Below are 22,102 nucleotides of genomic sequence, written 5' to 3'. Positions count from 1 at the left end.
ACATATCAATGCATGCTTATTTTACTTTACTTTACCAAACTTATGTGTGTACACATTTCACCTTTTTAATAACACTGTAAAGCTTAACATTTATCCTTAGAGAGACATCAACAAAGGTACAGTTTCTTATGTATTTGTATTTACAGTAAAAAGTAAAAGAAAAAAAGTGTGGGTTCATCTACATGCTGAATACAATGAAGTTAATTGTTTTAGAATAAAATAAATATCAATAATACATTTCAAATAACAGTATGCATTTTATCCATAATGTTTTGTACCCCATTTTTATTTATGAAATAAAAAAGGCTTTTTTAAGAAAAAGAAGCAAGTAGGAAGTAACAAAAACTGTTCACCAACTGACTTCTGGGGGTTGGCTCAAAAAGCGACTCAATCTCCTCTGACTCCCATGTGAAAATGTTCAATTTTCCAGCAGAATCAAACATATTTTCAGCCTGGTTAAAAAAATAAAATCCTTTTTTGTTTGTTTGTTTGTTTGTTTGTTTTTTGTCTCCATAGCCAGATTTCACACCCACGACAACTCCAAGGAGGAAGAATTTGTTGTACCAAATCAAGAGAATATACATATAAAGCATTTATTTCTTATATGGTTGACTGACCCTCGGCTCAGCCAAAAGCAACCCACTATTGCGTCCTCATTTGTAACTGCCATGCTCACCAAGCTTACCAAAGCAACGTGCAGTTTGCATCGGCTAAATGCAATCAGAATGAATCATCAAGTCAAGATGTGAAACAGCATGTTACGCTGTAAGCATCTGCCGGTAACTCCATGGCTATTTTCGTCAGGGATCAGCTGAAGGAGCTGGAAGCCCAAGCGGTCTTTGACAGGTGGTTGGATTCCTGTAAACTTCCATTCCAACATTGCTGCGCTCAGTATGAAGAAAAAGAGGCTTCAAGAGGCTCTTCAGTCACATGACCTGGTGGTTCTTCCATTGTTGGTTACAGTCTATGGCGTTGACCAAGTGTTGACCAAGTGTCAGTGGTCGTTTCCGACCTCGTCAACTTGACAACATCTGAAACAGGATATTCGAAAACAGACGATCGCTGGAAACTCGGCAGTTCCTTGGGCACCGATCAGCTGTAGATCTCAACACCTAAACACTGGAACGAGGTACTTCTGTAATGTAGACAGTAAACACCTACCTGAGTCCCAATATCAATCAATACCCCACATATATTAAATACCACTGATGTGTGGAAGACAAATAAGGCATCAGGGTAGACATTTCATTCATTCCATCCATCCATCCATCCACTATCTATATCCGCTTCATCCTTTGCAGGGTCACGGGGGTTCACTGGAGCCTATCCGAGCTATTTTCAGGTGAGAGGCCGGGGTTACACCCTGGACAGGTCGCCAGTCCATCGCAAGGCCACATAGATACACACAACCATGCACACTCACACCTACGGGCAATTTAGAATCACCAATTAACCTAATATGCATGTTTTTGGACTGTGGGAGGAAACCGGAGTACCCGGAGGAAACCCATGCAAGCACGGGGAGAACATGCAAACTCCACACAGGTGCTAACCACCAAGCTACCGTGTTCATTCATTCCTTTTCTATTCTTGCTTAACCCTTTGCAGGGTCACGGGGGTCTGCCGGAGCCTCCCCCACCTCACTACAGGCGAAAGACAGGGATAGACCCTGGACAGGTCGGCAGTCCACCACAAAGACCTGCCTTTCCTGTCTCTCTAAAACAAACTGTACCATAGAAATGGATGTACTGATTTATTTGATTGTTTATTCAAAGAAAGAGGCAAGAATAAAAGAATATGGACCCCATGGAATTAACTGGTTCACTTTTCCCAGCAGCACTAAGAAATGTCTCTATTCAGTAACGGCAGGAGGAATAATTGTTTGTGTGTTATCGTGTTTCTGACTTAGTGGCAGATCAATTCACATTTTATGATAAATTAATGCAGCAAGCAAGTACATTTCAAGGGGTTAACATACTTGTCCTTGCCTTTGCTGCCCCATGCAGGGCTGACTGACATGTGTGGTCGTGTGCATCATGCATGTAGAAGTGAGGTGGATAAAATGGTCTCTTGGGTGTACCCCATCATCAGAGAGTCAACCCTGCTTTTTAAAGACAATATCAGTCCTGATATCCAACATTAACATCAAATCTGTACATCCGTAGGAGACAGAACAGTTATCAGATTCAGATTCAGACGACTTTATTAATCCCTTTGGGAGGCTCCCTCGGGGAAATTGACATCTCCATCTCACTCACTCAGCACGGTCGTATACAAGAACCAAGAAAGGAGAAATAAAACACCCCAAAAACCAACAGCCATATAAAAGATAAATAGAATTTATATGAATAGAAAAGAAATGTAAAGAATAGAATAAAAATGTATGTGCATATACGCGTGTGCGTGTGCCGGAAACATGTATAACATATACTTATATATAGAATATGTATCTATTAGTGGTGGGGGAAAAAATCGATATTGCAATATATTGTTGCGCACTTTGTCGCAATAAATAATCGATAAACTGACGGCAAATATTGATATTTTATTACAACACACATAATGGATTTACACTGTTGTCACCACACTATTGTTCAACCACTTCAATTTGTCCAGCAGTACAGTGTTTACATTTACAAGCCTAGGAGGCAGTGAGGCTCTATACAAATGCACTTTCTTTGTACATTGTATGAAGTTTTGGCATTGAATAAATGCATAACTACAGACGTTTTCCTTTTTATGGGTATTTTTTCTTTTTCAGTCACATATATCGTGATATATCGTTGATGAAATCGAATATCGTAGATATCGTGTATCGTGATATTATCGTGGGCCACCTATCGCCACAGTATTGAATCGTGAGTTACCCGTATCGTCCCACCGCTAGTATCAATGTAAATATAGATATAGATATACAGCTATTTTTGGTAGTTGTTTACATCAAGGCTCGCGGCCGGGGCAGAACCGAGGAGAACTTTTGAACTCTGATACGTTTACCAGATTTTTAACTGGTCAGATATTGAATATGACGCCCCCCCCGCCCCCAGTGAGTTTCCTGTTATGCCTTCTCAAGCTGCCATGTGTGCGTGCATATTACAAGGTAGCGGGATGTGTGGGCATGCTTCTCATTTCACCAGTGACCGGTCTCAGCTGTCCCCCCGTCTGCCCCCACCTCTACCTTATGTTGTCCCCCAAAGGGTCTTAAAGCGTCAGATTGCTGTTCTCCACGTCTCTGTCCCACCGATAAAGCTGATACGTTGGAGTCGTTCCCCAAAGAACAGCCTGCCATTCATGAGTATGAAATATAATAAGTCTGTTGACTTGTGTATACTCAACACAAACACACACTCATACACACAACTCCCAGCTGTCTCCCTGAAGTGTGCTGAGAGTTTGGGATGCTGTTGAGTGGGGGAGGTGTTTTGGCGTTTGCCATGAGAGACAAGAGCTCAGGATTCACATACTGGCAGATCTGCTTTCCCACCACTGACCTGACTCTGAAGCGCCTGCTGCAGCCTCAGCGCACGGACGCTTGTGCGTAAACTCTGGCAAAGGTTCCACCGTGACCAGCTAACTGGTAAACAGGACGTTATTGAGCGGATGCTGTGGATTTGAGGGCTGAAAGAGATATGAACCTTCCTAAAGTCCAGATCCTGCTGGCAGGACTTCTCTTTGTTTATTCTGGTAAGTCCTGCTCTCCGTGAGAGAAGCTACACACCATCGATCGAGTGTCGGGGATCACGGTGACCGAGGAGATCCTGGAAACTCAACGCAAGAGATGCCGGATTGTTGTTTCTTAAAGTCTGAATTGATTATCTGCCATTCCAACTATTTAGAAGAGAAACTCCCAGCAATGTTCGTTGTTTAGTTGTTTGTTTCCCCCCCCCCCTACAAGGATGGCATGTGTGATTTTAAAAGCAAGGGATTTGATTGTCTTGATTCTGATCTCACAAATGACTGAATCATGGTCAGAAAGCACCTTTCTGAAACCAAGGTTGACGTCGGTGCAATGTCAGTATGATTTATTTAATGTCAGGATGTCAACATGCACAAACATTTGTAATTTTTCATAAAGAACATGTTTATCCAGAGAGGAAAACTTGAACCCTGCCATTAGTCAGGCCTCAGCGACTTCAAATATTCCCCATGACGACCTGACAAATAAGGGGATAACTGTAATCGTATTGAATAGTCTAATGAGAGGTGGTATTATTTCAGAGATGTCTATGTAAACTATAATTGTTGTGTGTATATATACCTGGAGGAGAAATAGTCCTTTATGCTGCTTTCTTGTGTAAAACACTACTTTACCACTGATAAAAGGTAAATATTTGTCCTTCAGATAACCTAAAGTTAGCTAATCACAATAAATATTATTTAATTCCTTAGTGTTTAAGGAGTTTACGGTATCAAATCTGCTCTTCAAGAGTGATTTATATTCATCACTGAGGCCTTATGGTTTAGTTTCTTTGTCCAGGGACACTGACACAACAGTCTGATGATGAGGTGAAACCTGCAGCTCAAACAACGCAGCGACTCACCAGGGCCACTGACGTGGGACATTAAACATTTGGCACAATCACAGAGAACATATTTTAGGATTAACTGTAGATCAAATCAGGCAGAAAGGGCATAAGCGGGGAATAGCAGTCGTCCTCTCCTGATCCATCGCACGTTAGTTGAAGATTAACTCAATCATTGAAGTCCAGTGGATCAACCATGTGAACGCGTTATGAAAAGTTTTCATACACTTTGATTGGATTTTGAAAGTGTTCTTTCATGCACTGATGTCCTAACCCAGGTGTTTCCTGCCGTCCACATGGCGACAGCTGGGAATCGTCCACCAGGGTTTTAACCAGAAAGTCGTCCAACTGTTTTCTGTGCAGCCTTTGTAAAGAAATAGCTCAAACTTTTAACAGAATGATCAAAAATATTTTGACTTTGATCTTTAGTAGGAAGGATGGGCAATATAACAGGATATGGGATAGATTGCTTTTCTTTCATAGATGATTCAGAACGAGACTGACATTTACAGTGACGAAGGTCATGCTGCATTAAAGTATTAAAGTTATACCTGTAGAGATGCCATATAGTGTATTTCACCTGTGTTTCTAAACTTTTACATTTTTGTGTAGACATTAAAGGAAATATCAACTAATAATCTGTGGAATAACATTTGCTTTTACAAGCTACAGCAAACAAAGTTACTGATGAAAAATTTGTGAAGGAGTGAACCGATTAATTTACTTAGTTTTATCATCCACCACAATAGCCACGCGGTTTATCAGCTGAGTTTAACTTAAAAAGTAAATTTGTTTACAGGAGACAACCCACAACTCTACAGATAAACATAAACAGCACAACGACCACTCTCACGCTGCTAAATTTTATTTTTCCCATGTCGCATCATTTCACCGCGTAGTAAACAAAACTTTTATTGCTTAATTAACCAGAAATACGAACAACCTGTCAAAAGTTGTAATAATGCAAGAAAAGAAAAAAGCCTTTTTTCCCAGAATGCATTGCCTCTTAATCTTGATAATGTAGACGCTGCAGCACAGACAACTGGATAAGTTACCTCCATTTTTTGTGGTTACATTCTTACACCTTGCTTTTTTTTCTGCCTTCAGGATGTAAAAAACATGTGAAAGTTGTTAAGTAAAGTTGATTTAACCATCGCTCCCACATCCTGCACGTTTTAAGGTTGTTTTTGTCACATTTATTTATTTTCACTGGGGAAACGCACCGTTGGCAGAAATCTGTCCTGAAAACGAGAGACAATAACGCCCTTTTTTTGTTGGGGTTTGGAAATCAAAGTGGCAGAAAAGGGAAAGAGGCTGCTTCATTTTGCAGGGACCGTTCAACAACAATCCAAACTTAAGAATGAGAAGTGACTGACAACTCCAAATGTCTCCCCTGTCTCACCGTTGCTCTATTTTTGCTTATGGCCACATCAAAGCACGCCAGCGTGACAACAGACAGCGTGCGAGTAGCCGGCGACAGGCACAGATCACCACAGACAGTCAGAACTTCATGCAAGAACCCCACTTTCCCCCCGATCTCTGGGAAACATCCAGATAGAAGCACTGAAAGGAAACCAAACCAGCCTGTGTTTGTGTGTGAGTGTACATGGTTGTGTTTGTACACATTTTGCTCTTGCTGGCTGCATGAAACAAGATCCTGGTCTAGTCAGAGCAGCTTGCCAACGTAGTCCCCAAAATAGCACGCAAAGGATGTGACTTGGCTCGTATAACTGTCTGCCGGGTCGTATTAAACAAGGCTACGCGGCATGTTCTCTATGATTACATTAACAAAGGTGCAAGAAAAGGGTGCAAAGTCAAATTCATCCGTCACAAGGGTGATGACCCGACTACCGAGCACTAAGACAGGGCTCCAGGTTGCAGCCGTTGCAATAAAACGTCCAGGGACGTGTGACAGAGCCGGAGATCGACCTTCCGGTTAGAAGGTAACTGACTCCGCCCGCTCTATCATGGCAAACTATTTTTAATGCTAAATAAACATGAATTATATTATTGCATCTGAAACGGTTCACTTACAGTAATAGGTCACACGTCCAAAGAAAACAACAAGATTCAAACAAAGACAGTGTTTTTGCCTTCTTTGCCAGCATAATTTTATTTTACTGATTTGATTTAAGTGAAAATAAACCTAGTTATGCCTTCATGAGTGCAGTTTTACGGATTTAGTGAATCGTAAACAAGCCACAATATATAAACCGTGCTGAAACAAGATGAGACTTGAGGGTGAAATCCCACGTATCTCCTTGGTGGGGTGAACGCGGGGCTTGCTGGCTTCAGGGGGGACGTCTGCAGCAGCAACTGTCATTAGACGTTGCACTCTTGGCCCCCGACAGACGGCTCCGCGCGGCTGCTGTAATTTGTTCTGGAGGCTGAGCTCTCGCTCTTCTTTCACACCCGAGACTGGAATTATCACTTCTGTCAGTCTTTTGAAGTCAGGGAACAATTCTTGCCGACATAATGATAGAGAAACCGCAAGAGCGCCTGAGTGGGAATTGAATCTGGTTCTTAATGGTGCTGATGTCTGAACTTGGACATGTTTTATTACAATAGTTCCACTAATCTCCTGCGTGGTTTAGTTGGCTTGATGCGGACTAATACCTTGACCTTTCTGAGACTGAGTCACGCCTGCAGGATGCAGGACACGTCTCCTGGCACGGAGGAGCTACTCCGTACATCGGTCAGGGGTTAAATAACTGCTTACAGATTAAAACATTTAATAACTTCAGTATGTTTTACCCACGAGGCTCCAGTATGTTTGTTTTCTGAAGAGCACGCTTTCCTGTTACTGCTCCTACTCCTTTTAATGTTTCAGGGGTGGAAGCAACACGCCTGGTTCGTGGAGGCAGGAATTAAAACTGCTAGAAAACCTTTTAACTTCTGTAGCAGAGGTGAAAGTGAGCCAGATGTGAGGAAGACGGCTTCTCCTATGACTCACAGATTTGATTGCAGCGCTCAGGTGTCTCATCAAACATTCAGTTCAGGCTTTTCATCAATAAGGAATGCAGGTCACCCGACTGCTGTTCCCGTCCTCTTTGCTCTCACCTTTCCTGTCCTTCTGCTCCAGGTTGCTGGTTGTGTGACGAGGAAGTGTTTGGTGTGTAAATCACAGTGAGTTGAATCTGCTCACCTCAGGGCCGATCAGATTTTACAGGGGTTGCCAGCTTGAGACTGACGGCACCTGTTGAACTCTACGTCCCCATCACGTCCCGGCTCAAAGATGAGACTCTAGTACGACTATAAAATGTAACCATGATTACCATGCTATGAACCCAATAGTAGCATTTACACTTGAAATGTGGAACACTGTAAGAAAATACGAAATTAAGAGGGATGTATGCACTCTGGGATGGTTTGTGCATGACCCAAAGTTTAAGCCAGGGACAGGGACAAAGGTGCGACAGTACAGTATCTCAAGGTGGACAGTTTCTAAGCTTTCAGGATCTAAAGACAAAGTACAGTCTCGAGGTGCCCACACCCTGGGTGGGGTTGGCAAAAGGATCTTTCTGTGTGGAGTTTGCATGTTCTCCCCGTGTTCCCCTGGGGTGCTAATGGGAGCTACCCTCACAAAAAAAAACATGCACACAGTCCTGGGCTATACATGCCCCTTCTGGCCAACCGGGGCTCCAGATGGGGTGGGGAGGATCTGGCCGGAATAACGTGATCCTTCCACGCGCTACGTCCGGCCAGAGAAGCCCCACCCTGTCTGGTGAAAAGAAGCGGCCTGCTCACTCCTCGGGGTAAGGAGGAGACCTGAGCTCAGTGCGGGGCCTCCTGGGGTTGGTAGAGGATGGCAATGCCCAGGACTGTTAGGTAGGAGCACTGGGTGATAAAATAGGGACAAAACCGGGATAAAAATATATATAAAAAAAAAAAAAAAAAGTACAGTCTCGAAAACAAAGACTTTTACAGATATTTGCAGTTGAGAGACTATTTTACAAAAGAGATAAGACCAAGCAAATCTACAAATTGTGTGATTGGAGTTATTATGAAATCATACAAACAGAAAGGGTCTTGGCCTATTTCTGCTTTTTATCAAGCTTTGACAGAGAGCAGAAGAGAATCAACGCTTCATATAAAAGCAAAATGGTAAGCAGAGCTAAAAAATCAAATACAAGAAGAGGAGTGGTATCATATGTGTGAGACACAATGTACATCAACAAATTCTTTAATATGGAGAGAGTTCTGCTGGAAGAACCTTACTCTGTACTTCATAACACCAAGATCATACACACATCTTCTGGAAATGTACAAAAATTAGTTTGTATTGGCAAAACTTGGTTAACTCAGTCCTTAAAAATGTTATGGGGTATGAAATACCAAACACCTGTCCAGTGATGTATCTCGGGAAGATTGAGACAGTTATAATGAAAAAAAACTGACTAAAGTGCTACTTGCAGCAAGCAAGGAAGCCGTAAGAAGGAACTGGCTCAATGTAACGCGCTGAGACAGGAGCAGAGGTTGGACATTGTCAAGGAAATCCATGCCATGGAAAAAATGACATTTATACTGAGAATGAAAGAGAATGTATTTGATGAAAATTTGGGAAAAATTGAACGCTTATATGAGACAACATGGAGTATTCTGGACCCAGTGTCTGCAAATAAAGTTTATATATATGTATATGTATGTATATGTATATGTATATATGACACCAACTGAACAGATGCTACATGGACTAGTGAACTGAACAGTTTAATCTCCAGACTGTGTTAGTGTTATTATTGTTATTCTTACATGTCATTTGTTTTCAGTATTGTTTTTGTCCATAAATATGTGAAAACTCAATCAAAATTTGAGTAACAAAAAAAAATTGTAACCATGATTGTTGGTCACATGCTTGTGTGTGCTCATGTTTTTCCGCTACAGGGCCAGTATGCTGCTTGGAGGATGAGACGGACCTGGTGAAGAACCTGTTCACCGGCTACAACAAAGTGGTCCGTCCCGTGAACCACTTCAGCGAGGCCGTCGTGGTCACCGTGGGGCTGCAGCTCATACAGCTCATCAGTGTGGTAAGGTCGCACGTGCCGGGTCCGTGCACGTCCTCACAGACCTGATTATAAAGGTCTACATTCAAACTGCCCCAGCACAGCTTTTTCCACTACTGATCATATTCAAGAACACCTTTGCACAGTGCTGTGCAAAAGTCCAAGGCAACCCTAGCCTTGTTTTCTTGTGCTTATTCATCTTTCAGTTTCTTTAGGAGATACAGACTGCAAATGCGATGACATCATTAAGAGATAGACAAGCGGTTGGCTGATTATTGGCCCTGTGAAAAGACAGGTTCCTGGAGTTTCTGTGTCTGGACCTTAAAGAGACTGGAAAATAAATGTAGATGTCTTTAAAAATGTGATAAAACAGCAAAACTAGGAGCGGTACATGTCCAGCGCCATGGCTTAAAAGCACTGTAAGAAATGAAACGTCTTAACATGATCATTAGGATATTTATAACACTGTATTTCTCCTTATTTGATTGAGATTAACACATCGGCCTCTTCTAGTTCAAACTAACTAACTTCAATTATATATATGTTATATTAATTATATAATTATATTCATGTGGTTTATTTTCAATAGGTCTCACACAATGTGATTATTTAACATTTGTGATTGTAATTGATTTTCGTGTATTTTGTATTTGTTTCTTATGTATTTATTTAGTTTCATGATCCCCTGACTCCAAACCTGAGCCACATCGTTGGACTACAAAAGAAAATTGACACAATTCTTTTTTCCCATGACACAAAGATGTGTCATGGGAAACTAGTTTAGGAAACGGGTTTCTATATATTTAGCCAGTTTCTAAACCGTCCCTCGAGTGTAGATGTACAGTGTGTATGCTGCCAAATAATCTTTTAAGCCTCAACTCTATATTTGATCTTGGTTACTTTAAATTGTCATGGTGACGACCTAATAGCGATTACTTGTGCTTAAATATTTACAGACATGTTTCTGATTGACTTGTTTCTTCTCTCAGGATGAAGTCAACCAGATTGTGACCAGTAACGTTCGTCTCAAGCAGGTTAGTGCAAAACGTGAGCAACAAACTTAAAAATATCAGAAATCAGGCTCATTAATTGTCAGTACATGAAAAACATTATTTTCCTTTCAGCAATGGGTCGACGTGAACCTGAAGTGGAATCCAGATAATTATGGCGGCATTAAAAAGATCCGAATCCCTTCAACTGACATCTGGAAACCCGACCTGGTGCTCTACAACAAGTAAACACAAATGATCTATTAGCTTTATGTTGAGAAATCCCTTCCTTTGTGCCACTCATCTTCCCTGCTCTCCTCCGTCCTTTCTGCAGCGCCGACGGCGACTTTGCCATCATCCACGAGACTAAAGTCCAGTTGGAGTACACCGGCATGATTACCTGGAACCCTCCCGCCATCTTCAAGAGCTACTGCGAGATCATCGTCCTCCACTTCCCGTTCGACCTGCAGAACTGCAGCATGAAGCTCGGGACCTGGACGTACGATGGACTGCTGGTCGTCATCAACCCAGTAAAAGCCTCTCATTTTTCCTTCTTCTGCAGAATACTTGAACGTAAAGAAGACTAAGGCCCTGTCCCAATACTATCACTACCCCTAGTTTTCATCCCTACTCCTAAATTTCGCGTGTTCCCGTGAGGGTAGTGGTGTCCCAATTCCTCTTTCCACCTAGGGCTAGTGAAGAAAACTAGTGTAGTGGCTATGAATCTGTCCCTACGGATGTAGGGATTTCTGATGCTCACTAGTTTAATCTAGGGACAGAAAAATTTCCAAGAATGCTTTTCGTCGTCATTTGCGGACTGAATCAAAAAAAAAAAAAACGTGGCGGACATTTCTTATTTTTTAGTGAATAAAATCAATATTTTGAATTAGTTTCTGCATAAAAATACTCCATACCCTACGCCGTAGGCTCTGCGTCGATTTAACGCGGAACCATAAATCAGCTCCGGAGCCGGCAGACAGGCAGAAATCTTGAAATTTTCGGAGCAAATTTCTTAACAGGCGTAGCTACAACTGTTAGATTTCATCTATTAAACCAACATTTATCTTCCTAAATGATTTATTTCAGCCAGCGGTAATTCTCCACAGAGCTGCAGGTTTCTCCCCGGGACGACGGCGCAGCACGATCACGTCTGTACTCCGGCTGCTGCTGCTCCGAGCCGGCGGCTCTTCTCATCTCCGAAAACATTGGGTCAAATTTCTTAACAGGCGTTATTTGGATAAACTGAGTCCAGGTTGGGGATCTTAACGGTTACTTTTACGCCTGAAAAAATATTAAAACTTAATAAAGTGGCATATTAACAGCACTACAGCTGAAATTAAAACAGCTTTTGGCTCTCAGCTTTCTGATTTTAGTGGTGGTGCTGAAAGTAGGAGTAGTGGGAGTATTGGGACAAGCCCCTGGGAAGATTTCAAGGGCCCTAAAATCTGTCCCTTCTTTTTTAGGGGTAGTGATAGTGAGGGAGGGCTAGTGGTAGAAAGTAGGGGGTGTATTGGGATTGAGCGTATATGTTTGAGAGCCGGGATCCTTGTGTGTTTCAGGACAGTGACCGGCCCGACCTCAGTAACTTCATGGAGTCTGGTGAATGGGTGCTGAAGGACTACCGGAGCTGGAAACACTGGGTTTACTACACCTGCTGTGCCGACACCCCGTACCTGGACATCACCTACCACTTCCTCATGCTGCGGCTGCCGCTCTACTTCATCGTCAATGTCATCATTCCCTGCATGCTGTTCTCTTTTCTCACAGGACTGGTCTTCTACCTCCCTACTGATTCTGGTGCGTACATCTAGCCGGGTCTAAGAACATCAGAAACAGCCTGAACATGATGGAAGGCTGTAAATACGAGAGACAGAGCAGATTCTGAACTGTAAAAACAGCCCCTTTCAAAATAAGCCTAATATTCCTAAATTTATAGTCACATTGTCTTATTTTAAGCAAAAAAACTTTCATTTGACTTCTTGATGTGAAATGTTGGCGTGTTTGCAGGATCATTGAGCCAGTGATTGAAGCTGTGGTTTAACACAGTACTACCTAAACTGCAACATCGTGAGCTTAAGCAGGTCAAGCCTCCAGACATGTGGCCAATCAGAATGCAACATCACTCATGAACTTAGGTGTGAGGTGTGAGGGATCCACAGCTAATATAGAAGCACCCTCGATAAGACGGAAAAGGCCACCTCATCGTGAGATGCCTTCTACTGCAAAACAAATCTACCTACGGGTATTAATAAAGTTAACCTGAACTTTAACCTCATCTCCACTTGAAGGGTTGTAACACCTGCCAATGTAATAATGCCCACAAACGTAATAAACCACAAACGTAATAAAAATATGCAGCTTTTAATGTAATAATCCTGCAAATGTAATACATTTCCCACAAACGTAATAGTCGCTGCCTACTACAAACGTAAAGTGAAAATCTTCAACTTTCAATGTTGTAATAACTTCCCAAAAATGTAATAATGCAATGAATAATGGTTGTTGGTATGTATATATATGTTACGGTTAATGTAGAAAAACGGTTATTTTGCAAACTAGCCGGTGAATGTGTAAATTATAATAAAACCCATCCGCACTCTCGCAGCCTGCCCTGCATAATTAATGCTGTGGATGTGTCAGACCCCACACTTTTTCGGGGAGTGTAACGTTAGGCCATTCAACTGAACTGTAGGCTATTCTGTAGTAACTGGACTCTATCTACCAAATGAATTACGTTTGCTTAGTTTGTTTTGGTTTAATCAATTTGTGCAAAAATGGAGGAGGAGGAGAGACCTCATCTCATCATGCGCTTCGGGTTTGCGCGATTCGGGTTTAGGAGCGGGTTTAGGAGTTCACAAACGCCAATCATGAGGAGGAATACATCAAGGACCGTTACGTCGCCCGGATCGGCGTCACCGGGGCCCCGCCCTGGAGCCAGGCCTGGGGTTGGGGCTCGCTGGCGAGCGCCTGGTGGCCGGGTCTTTGCCCGTGGGACCCGGCCGGGCTCAGCCCGAAGCGGTGACGTGGGCCCGCCTTCCTGTAGGCCCACCACCCGCAGGAAGGTCCATGAAAGGCCGGTGCAATGTGGGCTGGGTAGCAGTCGTGGCGGGGTGCCTCGACGACCCAATCCCTGGACCAAAACCCTCACAGTGGGGACATGGAATGTCACCTCGCTGGGGAGGAAGGAGCCGGAGCTTGTGCGTGAGGTTGAGAGATACCGACTAGAGATAATCGGGCTCACCTCCACACATAGCTTGGGCTCTGGAACCCAGCTCCTTGAAAGGGGCTGGACCCTCCACTACTCTGGAGTTGCCCAGGGTGAGAGGCGGCGGGCTGGTGTGGGCTTGGTTATAGCCCCCCAGCTCAGCTGCCATGTGTTGGAGTTCACCCCGGTGAACGAGAGGGTCGCTTCCCTGCGCCTTCGGGTCGGGAAAAGGTCTCTCACTGTTGTTTGTGCGTACGGGCCGAACAGCAGTGGGGAGTACCCGGCCTTCTTGGGGTCCCTGGGAGGAGTACTTGATGGTGCTCCAACTGGGGACTCCATTGTTCTACTGGGGGACTTCAACGCTCACGTGGATAATGACAGTGATACCTGGAGAGGCGTGATTGGGAGGAACGGCCTCCCCGATCTGAACCCAAGCGGTGTTTTGTTGTTGGACTTCTGTGCTAGTCACAGTTTGTCCATAACAAACACCATGTTCAAGCATAAGGGTGTCCATCAGTGCACGTGGCACCAGGACACCCTAGGCCGGAGGTCAATGATCGACTTTGTTGTCGTTTCATCTGACCTTCGGCCGCAAGTCTTGGACACTCGGGTGAAGAGAGGGGCTGAGCTGTCAACTGATCACCACCTGGTGGTGAGTTGGATGCGCTGGCGGAGGAGGAGGTTGGACAGACCGGGCAGACCCAAACGGATTGTGAGGGTCTGTTGGGAACGTCTGGCCGAGCCCTCTGTCAAGGACATCTTCAACTCCCACCTCCGGGAGAGTTTCTCTCGGATCCCGGGGGAGGCGGGGGACATCGAGTCCGAGTGGACCATGTTCTCTGCCTCCATTGTCGCGGCGGCTCGAAGCTGTGGACGCAAGGTCTCCGGTGCCGTGTTGTGGCGGCAATCCTAGAACCCGGTGGTGGACACCGGAAGTACAGGATGCCGTCAGACTGAAGAAGGAGTCTTACCGGGCTATGTTGGCCGGTGGGACTCCTGACGCAGTAGATGGGTACCGGCAGGCCAAGCGAGCCGCGGCTCGGGCGGTCCTGGAGGCAAAAACCCGGGTCTGGGAGGAGTTCGGGAGGCCATGGAGGAAGACTTTCGGTCGGCCTCGAGGAAATTCTGGAGGACCGTTCGGCGCCTCAGAAGGGGGAAGCAGTACTCTGCCGGCACCGTTTACGGTGCTGGTGGGGAGCTGTTTACCTCGACTGGGGACATTGTCGGACGGTGGAAGGAATACTTCGAGGATCTCCTCAACCCGACTGACATGCCTTCCACTGAGGAAGCAGAGGGTTGGGGCTCGGAGGCGTGCTCATCCATCACCCAAGCCGAGGTCACCGAGGTGGTTCATAAGCTCCTCGGTGGCACCGGGGGTGGATGAGATTCACCCTGAGTACCTCAAGTCTCTGGATGTCGTAGGGCTGTCTTGGTTGACACGCCTCTGCGACATTGCATGGAGGAAGGGGACAGTACCGCTGGAGTGGCAAACCCTGGTCCCTGGTCCCTCTGTTTAAAAAGGGGGACCGGAGAGTGTTTTCCAACTATAGGGGGATCACACTTCTCAGCCTCCCGGGGAAAGTCTACGCCAGGGTACTGGAAAGGAGATTACGTCCGATAGTCAAACCTCGGATTCAGGAGGAACAATGTGGTTTTCGTCCCGGTCGTGGAACACTGGACCAGCTCTATACCCTCCGCAGGGTGCTCGAGGGTTCATGGGAATTTGCCCAACCAGTCTACATGTGTTTTGTGGATCTGGAGAAGGCATTTGACCGTGTCCCTCGTGCCATTCTGTGGGGGGTCAGTGAGTATGGAGTCCGGGGCCCTCTATTAAGGGCTGTCCGGTCTCTGTATGATCGGAGTAGGAGTCTGGTTCTCATTGCCGGCAGTAGATCAGACTTGTTCCCGGTGCATGTTGGACTCCGGCAGGGCTGCCCTTTGTCACCGGTCCTGTTCATAATTTTTATGGACAGGATTTCTAGGTGCAGCCAGGGGCCGGAGGGGATCCGGTTTGGGAACCACAAGATTTCATCTCTGCTTTTTGCGGATGATGTTGTCCTGTTGGCTTCATCAGACCGGGACCTCCAGCATGTGCTGGGGCGGTTTGCGGCCGAGTGCGACGCGGCAGGGATGAGAATCAGCACCTCCAAGACCGAGGCCATGGTTCTCCATCGGAAAAGGGTGGCATGCCTTCTCCGGGTGGGTGGAGAAGTCCTGCCTCAGGTGGAGGAGTACATCAATGTCAGTTACGTGTATTGAATGGATGGATGACAACTTAAAGCGTAATCCGACAAGCTTTTCTGTGTTATTTTGGACATATACTAACATGACAGCTCGGACATCATTTTTAATCATCTCTCCAGTCTTGATGCTCCGGCATGCCGTGGCAATTATAGCCATTATTCTGAGTCCAAATCCCTATATATCTAAATTGAGTATTCCAAAACGAATAATGCAAACTACAGATCACGTCATTGGCACCCCAGAATACAGCTTTGCCACCGAGGTGGCAAAGCGCTCTCTGCTCTGTGCGCTCTGTGTGCTTTGTGCGCTCTGAATTTGGGCACACCATAGGTCTGGGTAATGTACTCGCAAATATCCAGTGTAACAGTCTTTGTGAGGAAATATCTATTCTTCTCTTTGCCACCTCCAAAACAGACAAACAGTTGTTGCGTCTCTCTCATGGAAGGTGAAGCTCCTAAACCCGAATCGCGCAAACCCGAAGCGCATGATGAGATGAGGTCTCTCCTCCTCCTCCATTTTTGCACAAATTGATTAAACCAGAACAAACTAAGCAAACGTAATTCATTTGGTAGATAGAGTCCAGTTACTACAGAATAGCCTACAGTTCAGTTGAATGGCCTAACGTTACACTCCCCGAAAAAGTGTGGGGTCTGACACATCCACAGCATTAATTATGCAGGGCAGGCTGCGAGAGTGCGGATGGGTTTTATTATAATTTACACATTCACCGGCTAGTTTGCAAAATAACCGTTTTTCTATATTAACCGTAACATATATATACATACCAACAACCATTATTCATTGCATTATTACATTTGTGGGAAGTTATTACAACATTGAAAGTTGAAGATTTTCACTTCCCCACAAACGTAATAAATCTCTACAAACGTAATAGTTATTACATTTGTGGGAAATCGCGTGTTACGTTTGTAGTAGGCAGCGACTATTACGTTTGTGGGAAATGTATTACATTTGCAGGATTATTACATTAAAAGCTGCATATTTTTATAACGTTTGTGGTTTATTACGTTTGTGGGCATTATTACATTGGCAGGTGTTACAAGGGTTTTTTTAATATGCACAGACCACCATGGTATAAAGGGGATCCCAATGGCCTCTTTTCGCCCCCGTCCTTCGGCCAAGCTGTCGAAAGCGTTAACGCTGGCGTTGCAACTGTTGGTGCTGATGGAGCTGAGTGTTTTTTTAGCTTTCTGGCCTGGATCACATATGTACGGAAGAGTATTAGGGCCAGGCAGGAGAAAAATAAAAATAATATTTTAGAGGAGGAAGATTTTCTTTTCATTATGCACTTGAAGAAAAAAGTTGAAATGTCGAGAAAAAAGTTGAAATGTCGAGAAAAAAGTCAAAATGTTGAGAAAAAAGTCAAAATGTTGAGAAAAAAGTTGAAATGTTTAGAAAAGTCGAAATGTTGAGAAAAAAGTCAAAATTTCGTGAATAAAGTGGAAATGTTGAGAAAAAAGTCGAAATTTTAAGAAATAGTCTAAATGTCGAGAAAAAAGTCGAAATGTCGAGAATATTATTGAAGTATAATTTCGAGAAAAAAGTCGAAATCTCGAGAAAAAAGTCAAAATTTTGTGAATAAAGTCGAAATGTTGAGAAAAAAGTCAAAATTTCGTGAATAAAGTGGAAATGTTGAGAAAAAGGTCGAAATTTTAAGAAATAGTCTAAATGTCGAGAAAAAAGTCGAAATGTCGAGAATATTATTGAAGTATAATTTCGAGAAAAAAGTCGAAATCTCGAGAAAAAAGTCAAAATTTTGTGAATAAAGTCGAAATGTTGAGAAAAAAGTTGAAATTTCGTGAATAAAGTCGAAATGTTAAGAAAAAAGCCGAAATGTCGAAAAAAAATCTAAATGTTGAGAAAAAAGGCGAAATTTCGACTTTATTCACGAAATTTCTACTTTTTTCTCGAAATTGTATTTCAACAATCTCGACATTTCAACTTTTTTATCGACATTTCGTCTTTTTTCTCGAAGTGCACAATAAAAAAAAAAATCTTCCACTCTCAAATTTTTTTTCTCTTGCCTGGCCCTAATACTCTTCCGTACATATGTGTGTGTGGTGTGATCCTGCTGCGTAAATACATCCTTGAAAAAGCAATAAATACATTTCTGTTTGTCTTTGAATCAGAGGCAACACCCTGCATGAGGACACATTTTAGGGAAATGAAAGTCACGTACAGGGTTTTTTTTTTTCTCTCCTAACTTATCCTTCCAGGTGAAAAGATGACTCTCTCCATCTCCGTCCTGCTGTCTCTGACTGTCTTCCTGCTGGTCATTGTGGAGCTGATCCCCTCCACGTCCAGCGCCGTTCCTCTCATAGGGAAATACATGCTCTTCACCATGGTGTTCGTCATCGCCTCCATCATCATCACCGTCATCGTCATCAACACGCACCACCGCTCGCCCAGCACACACACCATGCCTGCGTGGGTCCGCAAGGTTCAGACGCTGTTTTTAACACTATGAATGAAGAAATGTGGCCCTTTTTTTTCTTTTTTTTTAAATCACTCATAAAATCACTTTTCCTCTCACTTGTCAGGTCTTCATTGAAACCATTCCCAACATGATGTTTTTCTCAACAATGAAGCGCCCCAGCCAGGAGGTCCGGCAGAAGAGACTTTTCCCTACTGACATGGACATCTCCGACATCTCAGGCAAGACACGTCCAACTAAACACTGTAGCATAAGCAGTACTCGAGTTGTAAAAAACAATCAGGGGGGTGGTGGATTTTATCATATGGGGACAGATAATTTGTGCTGATTACAAATAATATAATATTTTACAAATAATAGCAGTGACCAAAACACCTGCAGAAATACTGCAGGAATGACATAGCAGCAGTTAAATGCAGCCTTCTGTAAGCTTTAAATATCCACTGGGCTTACATCAAATACATCAAAACACAAATATAAAAAACACTTTTCTGAACTTATCAATATGACTCTGTCCTTCAAGTAAAAGGGATCACTGCAAAAACTCAAAATCTTAACAAGAATATTTGTCTTGTGAAAATGTCTCATTTTAGTAAAAAAATCTCATGACACTTAAAACAAGACTCATCACTGGAAAAAACAACAATTTTCACCTGTTTCAAGTAGATTTTCACATAAAATAAGTAGAAAAATCTGCATGTGGAACAAGATTTTATTGCTTGTAATGAGAAGATAAATCTTGTCCCATCGGCAGATTTCCCTACTTATTTCAAGTGAAAATTTACTTGAAACAGGTGAAAATTGTTAAATAAGTTATTTTTCTGGTGTTATTTTTCTGGTGATGACTCTAAATGTTGAAATAGCAGTAAAACCACATTCATTGATGAAATGACATAAGGGATGGAAAGGGGGATGGCAGTTTTACAGGGGGGATGATTTTGACCGTTTTTATTTCAGGGGGGATGCCATCCCCCCTCATCCCCCTTCAACTCGAGTACTGAGCATAAGACGAACAGCGGGTCTGCTGGGTGACAAGTCAGGCATATTTGTTTCACACGTATTGAATCCGTTGAACACCGTAAATTCATGACTGCAGATCTAGTAAGCTTGCTGTGTCATCTACAGGGAACCCCACGCCCACCAGTGTCACCTACCAGTCTCCCATCATTAAAAACCCTGACGTCCGCAGTGCCATCGAAGGAGTGAAGTACATCGCTGAGACCATGAAATCAGAAGAGGAATCCAACAACGTAAGAAAACATTTGAATGTCCGTCATAGCAGCTCTCCTTGTAGCACCCTATAATGTAATAATTTCCTGAAAATCTAATAACGCCTGAAAATGTAATAAAATTTGAACTTAACTCAATCGAAAATGTTATAAAATCCAATAATGTAATAACTTCACCAATAATGTAATAACTGATATTGTAATAACATTTTTACCGATAATGTAATATCTTATTACATTATTGGGAATTTATTACATTTTCAGGTGGGTCTTTTTTCTTTTTTTTTCCAAAACTGATAATGTCATACTTGACAAATAATGTAATATATATGTTCATTTTCAGTCCAGAGTTCTACATTTTGTGTGTTAAGTATCTAAGAATGTTATATACACTGGATTTGAAACACCAGAATGACTATTGGGTTAAATTGCAGACTTTGAGTACCATGTAATAAATTCCCAATAATGTAATAAGGTATTACATTATCGGTAAAAATGTTATTACAATATCCGTCAGGATATTTTATTACATTATTGGGGAAATTATTACATTATTGGGTTTTATTACATTTTCGATTGAGTTAAGTGCAAATTTTATTACATTTTCAGGCGTTATTACATTTTCAGGAAATTATTACATTATAGGGTGCTACACTCCTCATTTTATCATCAGCTCCTTCCAAAGCGTTTTACCACTTTGCCACACTGATTAAGCTGTTTTTATTTATTTTAATCCAATTATGGCTTTGAAACCTTTGCATCATTTAACACACCATCCTTCATCCTCAGGGTTGCCTCAGAAATGTCACTAAAACCTTTATTTCTCAGCCTCTGACTCGGATACTGCAAGCTCATTGTTGTAAATAATTGACCTGAAAAAAGAAAAATCATAGTTTGTGTGCCTTGAAAATGACGACAAGCCGGATTTGACAGGCCCAAACACAAGTGTTACAGTCAAATGTATCAGATTGTATAATGGCTCTGCGTCGTATTAGTGAAATATTCCACGTGTCATTTCCTGCAAGCCAAACCAAAGATCAAAGATCAAAGGTCATCATGATCATTGCAAACCTCTAAACTCAGGGAACTTTCAGGGAAATGCTTTGCTGTCTTCAGAGTAACTTGAACAGTGACAGTGTTTCTGTGCTGATAAAGTGTCTTCTTCAGAGAAGCTGATACCCTAGGACCAAAGTTTTGCCTCATGTCTTCTCTTCCAGGCTGCAGAAGAGTGGAAGTTCGTCGCCATGGTTTTAGATCACATCCTCCTGTGCGTGTTCATGGGCGTGTGCCTCATCGGGACAACCGCCGTCTTTGCTGGGAGACTGATTGAGCTCAACTTGAAATATGGGTCTGACTCCTAAAGGAGGACACGTGTACTGAGGTGGAGGTGGAGATGCCCCAGTAGGGGGTTTATCTGCGGACTGGTGTGTCTTTTATTCCCCTGCTGTGCCAGAACTCTTGTGTAACATCAGTCTCATCATCAGCCTCTCCATCTAAATGGGTCAAACTTGATGGCATTTTCATCAGTAACACATTTTATTTCCATCTTTCAATAGTTGTGACTATTGTCACACACCAGATGGCGCTATGAATGTAACACTGATACAAACGCTAGATTTATTTTCCTTTTTTTCCACTTTTATTCATTGAGGAGCAGTTTCATTGATTGTTTGATCTGCTCATTTTAAGTGCAGGCAAATCTTTCCTACCTGGAAGTTTGATTGATTGTTTTTGCCTGACATTCATTTGACTTTTAAAGATATGTTTAGGGGTGAAAGTGTTTTTCTACTTCAGTGTTCATGTGAAGGTTGTGAGGTTTAATGATAAAATCCCCAGAAAACGAGGTCTGTTGCAGGCAGAGCTGCCGGTGAATGTGGGGAGTTGGAAAGCGTTAATATTGAGAACCTCAAACTTGTATTTGTTGCTTCAACTACTGAGCATCAGATACTTGTCAAGGAAAAGGTCATTTGCTGAATGCGCAGCCTTGACTGCATTCTAAACGTGGAGAGAACAGAAGTGTCACAGCTGTGCTGTTGCTGCCTGTGTTTCAACAAGCTAAATGCAACTTGATTTATTTTGGGATTGTGACTCTCTTCAAACAAGACCACACATTTAAGTGTATTTATGCAGAAATATTGTATTTTAATGTATCAGTAACATCATATACTGTTTTTTTTATTAGGAGTTGTGTACCTAGATGTGGAAAAGAAGAAGTAAAAGCCAAATCACCATACCATTTGTTTATTTGGATCTTTTGACGCGTCAATGAATTTCTTTTGTTTTGCTTTTTTCATAAATAGCTCCTAAACCCGACCTTATAAAGAAGAAATTCTTTCTATTCAACCACATCATAATTAAAAGGAAAACATGAGGAACTGACTATTGAGCAGAGGTGTCTTCAGTATTCACATTCATTACTCAGGTAGAAGTATAGATACTAGAGTTTAAAAATAC

The 22,102-nt window shown here is 42.8% G+C and overlaps 1 protein-coding gene across 1 annotated transcript; it reads left to right on the top strand.

The window, feature by feature from the left end:
• The first annotated feature begins 3,472 nt into the window (after positions 1-3,472).
• On the top strand, positions 3,473-22,011 carry chrna1 (cholinergic receptor, nicotinic, alpha 1 (muscle)). Its single transcript, XM_061745104.1, has 10 exons — positions 3,473-3,684; positions 9,408-9,550; positions 10,516-10,560; positions 10,651-10,760; positions 10,850-11,045; positions 12,075-12,312; positions 18,202-18,425; positions 18,526-18,640; positions 19,545-19,669; positions 20,866-22,011. Exons 1-10 carry the CDS (start codon positions 3,630-3,632, stop codon positions 21,007-21,009), a joined length of 1,395 nt encoding a protein of 464 aa, XP_061601088.1. The 5' UTR covers positions 3,473-3,629; the 3' UTR covers positions 21,010-22,011.
• Positions 22,012-22,102: the final 91 nt, after the last annotated feature.

Source organism: Cololabis saira, chromosome 17 (genome assembly GCF_033807715.1).
Source record: "Cololabis saira isolate AMF1-May2022 chromosome 17, fColSai1.1, whole genome shotgun sequence".
NCBI classification, from domain to species: domain Eukaryota; kingdom Metazoa; phylum Chordata; class Actinopteri; order Beloniformes; family Belonidae; genus Cololabis; species Cololabis saira.
Note: the sequence above shows the minus strand (reverse complement) of the source record. Positions and strands in the feature narration are given on the sequence as shown.